General features: G+C 39.1%; 1 protein-coding gene across 2 annotated transcripts in view; it reads left to right on the top strand.

Moving 5' to 3' along the window:
- LOC126188309 (PAN2-PAN3 deadenylation complex subunit PAN3) overlaps positions 1-11,548 on the top strand; it is a 141,983-nt gene that overhangs the window by 478 nt on the left and 129,957 nt on the right. For both annotated transcript variants that reach the window (XM_049929903.1, XM_049929902.1), the window contains exons 2-3: positions 1,748-1,842; positions 8,120-8,218. In XM_049929903.1, coding sequence (XP_049785860.1) covers positions 1,840-1,842; positions 8,120-8,218 — 102 coding nt within the window. In that variant the 5' untranslated portion in view covers positions 1,748-1,839. The remainder of the gene's footprint in view (positions 1-1,747; positions 1,843-8,119; positions 8,219-11,548) is intronic.

The following is an 11,548-nucleotide window of genomic DNA, read 5'->3' as shown; positions in this document are numbered from 1 at the left end:
ATCGCAGTAGAACACAGTTGATAGAAAACGTAGCATTTTTGTGAAAAGTCCTGTATATGTGGTGGTAGCATCATCATTTTCTCTTAGTGGATTATGTTTTTTTAAATCAGCCTGTTTACATTGTGTAGTTGAACATGTTAAAGAAAAAATTGTACGGTTATTAAACAGTTGGTGTAAGTGTGTGTGTGTATTTTTATCAGCGGGTGTAGACGCATGCAATTTCGTAGCAATTTCAGTGGTAGTGTATTTGACGTATTTGTATTAAATTAACGTAATTGTTTTATGGGATTCGCATATTTATTTAGAAGATGTAAACACCACGGGTTAAAGACTTGGTTTCACATATGCCAGACATGGCAATCAATAATTTAAATTTGGGGCTAGAAAGCTGTCAGGTAGTGAAGTACTTGGTTGTTATATCAGTTTCCACATTCGCATGCATAATTTGATTTTCATGATGCACTGTTACTTCGTGTTGTTTGTTGAAAATAAATAAATAATATAAACAAATGGAGTATGGGCAGTAGTGGTCAGGATATTTTCCTAGCTGTTCAGCAAGTGCTTTAAGTTTCTTGTATATTGCTTATTAATTTAGGACTGAATAACAGCAGCCAAAAACATTATATATGTAATAGATAACACCTGTATGTTGTCTGCTGACAAAAAAGTCATAGCAAATTGCTGTTCCATTCAAAATTATAAAAACTTTTAGCATATGAATTTTGTGTGGAATTTGGAGAGATTTTTGGCCTAAATTCTTATGTTTGAGTACTGCCAAACAGCGGAAGGGCCTGAAAGCACGTCCAAAAACAACTATCAGGTATATACCAAAATATGAATAAAAGCTAATAAAAACACTAGCTTCTAGAAATAAGGATGAAAGTGTGAGGGGGTTGGAAGCACTAGCCAAGAATTAAGTATGACAGTCATCTGAGAAAGGGAGGGGATAACACAGGATGAAATGAAAATCAGTATGAAAGAATACAGGAGTCTGACAGCTAGTGATTTTGTTTCTGGGAATATCTGGTGCCACATGAGAGACTGACGCTATTGATCTTAGCCCCCTTTCTTTGTGTTTGATTGGATTGAGGAGGAAAGTGAAGAAAAGGAGGATAAATGATGCTAATGAAACAATAGCAGATATAGGTTTTAAATTGCTAGGAAATCATGAGTTATATGTACTGTTGAAAGATGCCCCTCCCCCCCCCCCCCCCCGCCCCGAAAAGGCTTATGGTTGTAGTGCGTATGTGGTAGGGACAGATACAAAATGTAGGCGGGATATGATTTCCTTTTTTTGATCAAACAAAGCTGTATATCCATAGAAACTGCTGGGATAACTTGAACTTAAAGCAGATAGATTACAAATATTGTCTTAATAATAAATCTCTTGTTTTAAGTTTCTGATTATGGGTGAAAGATAATAGCTGGCACTTCAAATGCCTGGCGACAAATTTTCACTTCTGAATGGGCGATTTTGTGCATGAACAATACTAGTTAGTTTGTAATTAGTTGCTGTATATTTTTGTCCAAAGGAAAGAAGGTATGTATCCTTATTTCTCTTGTGTAATACTGTCTGGTATCTCATCTCACAGGTTAAACTCAGTAGTTTGGGGAAAAACAATTCTTATATACATTTTCAGTTGATTTTCTCGTACATTACAGTAACTTAAAAACTATCCTGTTTCTGTAAATGTTTCGAAATAAAATAAGCTCTTGATTTAAAAATACTTATTTCACAATATTTCAGATACATCGTGTGACGAAAGGCTGGATTCTTCATTGTTTTTGTCATACTCACAGGCAAATGGTGTGCCACAAGAGTCGAAGTTAGCCACATACATGGTAAAGTGTGTTATACAACATTATTTATTTCGAATATAACTTGTGTTTGAGTACTTGTTATATTTGTTACTGATCCACCAAAAGAAGCAGTGGTCAGTATTATGTTGCCCAACTGCTAAAATGTCAGAAGAATTTAGTTTTGAGATCATATTGTTTCCTTTTACTACAGTGAATGTATCAAATAAAGGTAGGAAAGATAATACACCATGTATCTTCTGTGAAGTATGTTGTAGTAGAGAAGAATTGAAGTAGAATGCTAAAGGAATTTGTTGAAAATACTATGAGGTTTGACCTATTTGAAGTTTAATATAGAGAATTTTGAGCACAAAAGGAAATATGTGTGACTCAGGAGGACATGACATCAAATGAAGTCAAAATACTCGACAATAAAAATACTCGAAGGTTCAGCAGAAAGGTGGAAGAGGGTCTTTTTTTTAGTAGGCTTATCCACTCCACACCATCTCCAAACTAAATTCAGGGAGGTCATATTTGTAAGGAAGAGACTAACAAAATATAGTGCAACTAAGGAACACACAATTTAGTTAAGGAACAATAGTATAGAAAGTTCTCAGGTCCTGATGTAAATTTCCATTTATGGGCAACTGTAACATTCTTTTGTAGCAGTAAATAAGCTTTCATTTCTAACAATTTGATGTAGAGGAGTGTTACTCAATAAGTGTGTTTCTGTGCAATTAATTGTGGCCAATTCTTTTGGACAACATGAGTTCATGAAAATGCAGATTTTGTATCTTACCGTGTGATGTATATATGGTGTAACTCAATTTACTTACCTGAATCCAAAATACTATTTGCATCCTCCAAAGTGATTCTTAATTAAATGGCTGATGGAAACAGAAGAATTGATAAAAACTGAATGACTCTGACCAGAGTTAAATGTTTTCTGGTCATCACTAACTGTAGCTAGTCATTACACACACACACACACACACACACACACACACACATGAAGGTCTTGCTTCTTTTCCCGCTATGTAATGAACCTTGTCACCAGAATCAGTTTGTAGATTCTCCTCTTATGAAACTTGTCATTCTCTGGTAAAGGTATTCCAAGTGTGTGTGTGTGTGTGTGTGTGTGTGTGTGTGTGAGAGAGAGAGAGAGAGAGAGAGAGAGAGAGAGAGAGAGACTGCACAGTGCTGATGCCAACACAGTTATTCCATACACTGCTTTCAGCCTTCAATAAATTTCAACTGGGGCAACACATCCTGCTGTTAGGCATTCGATTACAACATGTTGCTTCAGTTGCAGTGATGAGCTATCCTGAAACAGCCCTTTCCATCCGCAATAACTACATAATTAATCACAGCAGTATTTTGTGACTAATTGAGGTTGTTGCAGAGATTCCATGGAATGTGTTGCAAGCTGGCACTTGCAAGTGCTGTCGTTTATGTGTGGTACATTACTTATCATCCAGCCCTCACATATTTTATATTTTTGGATGCAGTATCAGCATGTTACATGTCACTCCAAATATCTGAGGAAATTATCTGGTTCTGTACTCTGCAAATCCAGATCATGAAAAGTACAATGGCCAGAAGAGCAATGTGCTGACCTGCGGCACTCCATAACACATCCAGTGACTCCATTGGCAGAGGATGACATGGCAGTCAGCCATTACTGACAGTCATGCCAGGGCCTGTGGACAGAGCTAATGTTTATACTCCACAAGTCACTGTGAAGTGCATGGCAGACGGTACTTCCATGGCTCTACATAGTAATTTCTTCCCATACCATTCATGTATGGAGCAGGGGAAGAATGATTAATCAGATGACTCTGTGTGCACTGTAATTAATCTAATCTTGTTTTCATGATCCCTACAAAGGAATGTGTAGGGGATTGTAATATATTCCTTGCTTAATTCTGGTTCTTGAAACTTTGTAAGTTGGATTTTGCAGGATGTTTGGTGTCTTATTTCCAAGCATCTACCAGTTCACGTTTTTCTTGATCCTTGTGGTTGTATTCCTTGGGTCAGACAAACTTGTGACCATTACTGCTGCCTTTCTTTGTATACATGCAGTATCCCCTATTAGTCATATTTGGTATGAATCCTACATATTTGACCAGTATTATATGATTGGTGCCACGAGTGTTTTGTAAGCAGTTTCCTTTGTAGCCTGGTTACATGTGAGTGTCATACCTGTGACTAAAAGTCTGCCTCCTGCTTTACCTGTGACTGAGCCTTTGTGATGATTCCATTTCATATCCCGAAAAATTGTTACACTGAGATGTTAGTACAAGTTGACCGATTCCAGTTGCAACCTTTTGTTATTGTAGTTGTACAATACTATGTTTTTTTATGTTGTGTGTAGAGCAGTGTTTTATATTTCTGGATACTTAAAGTTGTTCTTCTTTGCACCACTTTAAAATCTTATCAGTATCTAACTGAATATTCGTGCAGCTGTTTATTAACTCATTATAGGTAACTGCATAATGATAAAAAGTTTAAGGTTCCTAGTAATATTGTCTACTAGTTTATTAATATGTTTCATGAACAGCAAGGGGTCCAACACACTTCTCTGGGGCAGGTGAAGTTACTCTTACGTCTGTTCATGACTCTTTATCCAAGATAGCATACTTCAACCTTATAATTGTACTTTCATTTGTGTGTGTGTGTGTGTGTGTGTGTGTGTGTGTGTGTTTTTGTCAGGCAAATACGTTTTGGAAGTCAAGAAATACTGCAGTTACCTCATTACATTATCACTTTCAAAATTTCATGAAATAAAATCGTCAGTTGGGCTTGGAATGATCCATATTTTTGGAATCTGTGCCAGGTGACATGAAGAGCATTCTTTTCAGTAGTCTTCTTTACATTTGTGCTCAGAATATTCTACAACAGCTGGATTGCAAAATGTTTTTAATAAGCCTGGTAGACAGTGCTTTCTTCTAACAACTGAGCACAATTTTTTGTTCGAGGGATCTGCAGTAGATTATGATTACAATAGGGCTTAACCCAGCGTCAGATTCTGCATAGGATCTGATGCAGATTATATTTGGCCCTGGAAATTTATTCAGTTTTATCATTTTTAGCAGTATGTCAATGCTGCCAACACTAATATACGTGTCATTCATCTTTGCAGTTCTGTAAGAATAAAGGAGGGACAGAACTGTGGTGTCCTCCTTTGTAAAGACACATTTGAAAACAGAATTAAATGTTTATGCTTTTGCTTTGCAATCCACAATTTCAGTTTGTTTCATCTATGGGTGTCTCAGCACTACTGGCAACTTTTACACAATTCTGTTTACAGGTCCAGGTAATTGACTCTTGAATCTGGAATGCTTCACAAGATGCAATATTTTGGTGCAAGGACTGTGTGCACAGTCATTAAATACGCACAGAAAGTTCTTTTTATTAATGTTCATGAGTGTGCTACACGATTGTGCACAAAAAAGAACACCCGTTTACTGACTTGCGGTATGAGGAAAATAATCAGACTTGTTCCAGTGGCTTCCAATTATTTGTGACTGTTGGGAATCCCAGCAACAACTACTGTGTAATTCACTGTTGTTATGGAATTGGTTCATACAACACTTTTGTTCTGTTTATGACCGTGGCTGTTACTGACTGCTGCTCCAACAAAGACCATTGTCTCCAGGCAAAAAGTTTCAAAAACTTGTTGCTTTCCACTTCATAATATGCTAAAGCCTTTGTAAATTCCATTGTTTGCAGTTATGTGACTGTTGCTCTTCAATTTATGTACACAGTGAACATTTTTTCTTTTGGGTTCGAAATTTGGTCTTATAGTAAAAGATAGGCTGCGTACTCCTATAACAAGCATCATTTCTACTATTGTCAGGTGGACCTTCCTCCTCACCTTACCAGTTTGATGTGTGATATGGTGGAGTTTCTAGGATGTCAGTGATGGCACTTTTCACAGCACCTCATTTCTTCACAAAAGATTTTATAACGAAGTATGACTAAAGATTTTCTACACATTATGTGCAATGAAATAAAATTTTCTGAGTACATGTTTTACAACCACACATAGCATCTCCCCCCCTCTCCCCCCCTTTTTCATGCACTTAGTCGCTAACCAAATGCATTTTCACACAAAATCTAATTGTTTGGTCGAGCTCCACATTCCACCAATCTTACCATGGACTTCCTTAGCCTGACTGCAGATCATTACTTGTCCCATCAGAGCTACCTTTTAGCATATGGCATTTCTTACAATAACGTATTTGCTACTAGAATTGAACCTCCATTATAGATATATTCTTGGGGTCATTTATTTTCATGACAGTAGCATAGAGAGAGAGACCAGTCTCTGGAACAGTGATGTTCCAGGGCCATGACTTTTTAGTGGATGTTTTAGTAAGTTTCTATCTGATGTTTTAAAGAGTTAAAATAATCATTGATTTCTTACAATGTAATAAGATTAGAACTACAGAACCTTTGATATATAGCTGAAGAAAGTATATCCAAAGTGAACGTAAAAATAGAAAAATTTCCTGCTCACAAAGTTGCATTGTAAATACAAATAACAAAACATGACAAAGAGCTTATTTTTTGTACAAACTTTTCCTTCAACAGACAACAATTGTAAATATTGGAGGAAATATAAATACCCAGTAATTAATTATTGTATCTCCCCGGACTCTTGGGTAAGGAAGAAATTGGCGGATAGGAAAAGAAGAAAATTTTCAAACAAATGTCAGCTGCATAGATTATACAAAAACGTGAAAAGTGGCAGAGAAAGACCCTCCGAGTTAGAGTGTGAATCAACTTGGAAATATGAACGTAGTTGAGATAAAAGATGGGCAGTGTTAGAAGAGGAGGAAAGAAGCAGCAGTCAGAGAAAAGGACAGACAACAAAACTGCTAAGACTGCTAGAAAGGTTAAAATAAAATAACTAAATTTAAAGAAATGGAAGGATATTGATAGAAATGAGAGTGTAGGATAAAAAAGAGGTAGGAAATAATAAGAAAGATTATATTGGCCAACATCAAGCATGTGCTGCAGTACAAGCTTTTACTTCTAAAGTTTTGAGTTATCAGTGCAGGGAGGAATAATCTGAATGATTCTCACAGTTAAGAGAGCACTAGTGTCATGTTCTGCAATAAATCAGCATTTTTCTGTGGTATGCTTATGTCATTGCAGGTGAATTTTAATATGGTTCCTCCGAGTGGGGCACAGCCACCATTCCTGTTCACACCAAACCCATATAATTCTATGTATTTGTTAGAAAAGTTTTTATTCCCAATAATCTTAATTTTTTTCGCTCTACTTTTTAGTCATTTAAGAGGAATCTGCTCTTGCACTTTTAAATAACCCACAATTCCTTGAAGTGCAAAGAGTACACATCCTGCCCACTCCCTCCCACCCAGCATCCATGCATTCCATTTTTAATATATGCTTTGATTTGGTCAATGTGTGTAATGTAGTATGAGAAATGAGAGGTGTGATCAAAACGAAAAGGGAATTTTTTAATTTCTCATAATGTATAAATGAGATTTTATAATTGTTTACCTTGTAAAAACATGTTCCTGATGTATGTTCGCATTTTCAGCTGGTTTGATTGTTTAGTTTATGCTTGATAGTTAAAAAGGTTATACTTGTTTTAGAGTGCTTGGCAGATTTTTACTTTTGAAAAGATGGAACAAAGAATTTGCATTAAATTTTGCTTGAAAAATGGAAAAAGTGCAGCACTGCCATGGTTTTCGGCAATTCTACAATGAGTAAGACAAGTGCTTACGACTAGTACAAACATTTCAAAGAGATTCAAGAAGACATTGAGGACAATGACTGCCCTGGACACCCTATCATATCAGTTACTGATGACAATATGGAAGAAGGAGCTGAAGACCATAACAAAAAGAGTGTTTCAGAAGTAGTTCCAAGGTTGGAAAAAGTGCTGGCACAAGTTTATTATATCTTAGGGGGATTACTTTGAAGGGGACAATGACGATGTTGATGAATAAATAAAGATTCTTTAAGAACAACAAAAATTCTCATTACTTCTTGATCACACCTCCTATAAAAGATGAAATAGTCACAAGTACACAAAACACAGACATTTTGTAATTGGTGACTTTAGTAACCGTTCAAGAAATATCATTAGATTTTGTCAAGTTGTTGCTTCTCATTTTATATGTGTTTTTTTCCATTCTTATTTTAGTTATAGAAGAGATCTGATATTTTTTGTTACAAATCTCTTTCTCTTCTGATGGTACTCAATTATTTTCCTAGTTTTGTTGAAATACTGTTTGTTATGTTCAATTGTTTCTCACGGGACTTTTTTAAATTGACTTGCCTACAGAATCGTCAAAGTGCAAGCACACCTACAAATTCCACAGCCCATGCCATTACTAAAGGCTTAGCTGGACTTACGATAGAGCAAACTGTCTCTACAAAGAAGGTTAGTGTGTTTGATATTTTCCACATGAGAGATATTAGTGTATAATGATTTTTATTTTTCTGCTCTGCTGGCATTGAATAGGAATATGAAAGTATGACATTGAAATGTTATGTTAGTTCAAGTAACACTGTTATATTGCAAACATTAGAATCAGTAAACTCTCAATTCTGAGAGTTTTGAATAGTCAATAGGCACATACACATGGACGGGGACATAGTAGCCAAGTTTACAAATTTATGAAATTCTCCCTCTCCCCCACTCTGCTACTCTCGTCTTTACATCCCCATCCCCCTCCCACCCTCCTGCCTCTCCCCCCTCCACAATCCTGCCTCTCCTCCCCTCCCCGCTCCTGCCTCTCCCCCCCTCCTCGCTCCTGCCTCCCCCCTCCCCGCTCCTGCCTCCCCCCTCCCCGCTCCTGCCTCCCCCTCCCCGCTCCTGCCTCCCCCCCTCCCCGCTCCTGCCTCTCCCCCCCTCCCCGCTCCTGCCTCTCCCCCCCCTCCCCGCTCCTGCCTCTACCCCTTCCCCGCTCCTGCCTCTACCCCTTCCCCGCTACTGCCTCCCCCCCCTTCCCGCTAATGCCTCTCCCCCCCCTTCCCGCTAATGCCTCTCCCCCCCTTCCCGCTAATGCCTCTCCCCCCACCCCGCTCCTGCCTCTCCCCCCTCCCCGCTCCTGCCTCTCCCCCCCTCCCCGTTCCTGCCTCTCCCCCCCACCCCGCTCCTGCCTCTCCCCCCTCCCCGCTCCTGCCTCTCCCCCCTCCCCGCTCCTGCCTCTCCCCCCCCCCCCCCTCCACGCTCCTGCCTCTCCCCCTCCACGCTCCTGCCTCTCCCCCCTCCCCGCTCCTGCCTCTCCCCCCCTCCCCTACCCTCCTACCTTCCCCCACCACTCCCCCCCACTCCACCACCACCATTCCCCCCATCATCATAGTGAGCTGCCTTAATTTACTCTGACCTCCACTTTACTGATGTCTGTATGCAATCCTCCATCCACACCGTATCTAGCAGCGACCAGCAATACTAACACAGGGTGTCTACGACTCGGGACAATCGGGAGATCCGGGAAAAACCCGGGATTTTTTTCATCCGGGAGAAAACCGGGAAAAACCCGGGATATTTTTAGAATTCTGGGAATTTTTCATTGTTTTAGTTTTCAGTTACATTTTTGTAATTTTGACTAGTAAGAACCGACGCACTAACAAAGGATATTACTGTATCCCGCTACTGCAGAATAATACTTCAACAATAAAACATAAACGAGAGAAAGAAACGAAAATAACTTAAATTGCAAAGGAAATGCGCCATATACAACGACGACACAAGTGCTCATGCAAGCGTCTGCCGATTGAAAATGTGTCAAAGGCTTTAGGAAGACTATGCAGTGCTTCATAACAACAAATTGCCTCCAATGAGTGTGAAGTCGCAACTGTTTACATTCGATTTGTTTTAGCAGTTAACGCGCGGGCTCATGCGCATGCGCAGTAGAGTCACGTTTGAGTAGTAGGTTCTCCCCGCTTCTGTAAGCAGGAATGTGGCTGTTGGCTGTGCAAGCAGTCGCAGCAAGCAGCTAGATACTTCCGGGAAAAGGGGGCGCCTAATTCATATTCTTGAGGGGAAAAAAACTTGTTTCTCAAAGCACCTAGCATCCAGCGCACATTTGCCTATCAGTTAGTCATATGATTTTGAAACGCTTCTCTGTTGGTATTTGAACACATTTTAAGTTGATTTCTGAATGAATCATAAGCTGACTTTTGAATGCATGCATAGTGTACGTGATGTCTCTGTCAGGAGAATCCTCGTCGCATCTAGAAATAAACTTTCTACAGACAAAAGGGGACAGGGCTATACGAGCTGAGTGGAGTAAAGCCGAATGGATGCATGGCAATCGCTGTCTGATTATGTGGCTGGATTGAGTGTGGGAATGATCAGCGTTGTTATAAAATGGTTCAAATGGCTCTGAGCACTATGGGACTTAACATCCGTGTTCATCAGTCCCCTAGAACTTAGAACTACTTAAACCTAACTAACCTAAGGACATCACACACATCCATGCCCGAGGCAGGATTCGAACCTGCGACCGTAGCAGTCGCGCGGTTCCGGACTGCGCGCCTAGAACCGCTAGACCACCGCGGCCGGCTCAGCGTTGTTATAATTACTAGCTAAATCCATAGATTCATACTATCAGAATGGAAATAAACGACTGACAGGAGTAACAGGTGAGAAAGATTATGTATTATCTTCTTGGTGTGTCCAAGAAAATGAAGTTTTGACAGAAAATGTTTGGCCAGATCGCTACACTAGTAAGGACCAGTAGTACAGTCCCCGGCTACCAGCCGCTTAAGTTCTATTATGGAAGTAACGCAGAAAACGTGTTGTACGAACACTTAACAACGCCTAACCGGAGAATAATTGCGGGAGAACTAAACCAGTGATTCTGGCAGGGTTAGTGAAGTTAATCGGCGAACAAATTTTGACAGTGGCAGCTAATAGCTACAGAATTGGTGATGACAGGATTGTTTGTTAGAATGAGGACGGAGAAGAAACGAGGACATCACACAAATTATGGAAGAATAAGAACGATTCCCAAATTTATATAAAAATTTTGTAATACTAGTTTTCGATGCCATGGTAGAGAAGCTGGTGCATATGAATGAAACGTGAAACTATTTCCTATCATAAAGCTTTTTGCCTGTAGTAGGCCTAATAGGCATTTGATATTGATACTTATTGGATTATATTGTCGTGTTATAAAAATGGCCATTTGTGCCAAAACAGTCTCGTTTATTTGGTGTGTTATAAAATTACTGCCGTATTAGAAAGGCCTATTTTGTTTTATCTAGCAGACAGTGACAAAATAGATGTAATCAGATCGAGAAACCACACCAGTCTTGGGTATTATTTGTATTAACAGCTTTTTCAGTATTAGATAACTACATTTCGATTTTCCATGTAGCAAAAAGTTTGACAAACTTTGATGAGGTAAAAGATTCTTTCACAGAAAGGAAAACATGCCATGTAAAGCTGTAGCAAGATTAGAGAGAAAAAAATGCTAGGAGCTAAGGTTTGAAGAAATGTGTAATTTCTTGCTTATCTCTTGTCAGTACTGGTTTTATATATCCTATATTTAATTTTATGACACACAAAACAGCAAGTTATTAACTAATGGGCAATGAAGAGTTCAGATTTTCCGAAGAGTTCTTGTTCTCTCGATTACAAATAATCCCATCCGCTATTAATTGCGAGATTTTTTTTAAAGAGAGGCAGGCTGCCAAACCGGCCGACTGGGAGCAGGAGAGGCACCACAGGACATTTCAATTTCCACTCTCCTGAATATAG

This window comes from Schistocerca cancellata, chromosome 5 (genome assembly GCF_023864275.1).
Source record: "Schistocerca cancellata isolate TAMUIC-IGC-003103 chromosome 5, iqSchCanc2.1, whole genome shotgun sequence".
Taxonomy (NCBI): domain Eukaryota; kingdom Metazoa; phylum Arthropoda; class Insecta; order Orthoptera; family Acrididae; genus Schistocerca; species Schistocerca cancellata.
The sequence above is the reverse complement of the archived record's forward strand: the minus strand, read 5'-3'. Positions and strand labels throughout refer to the sequence as shown.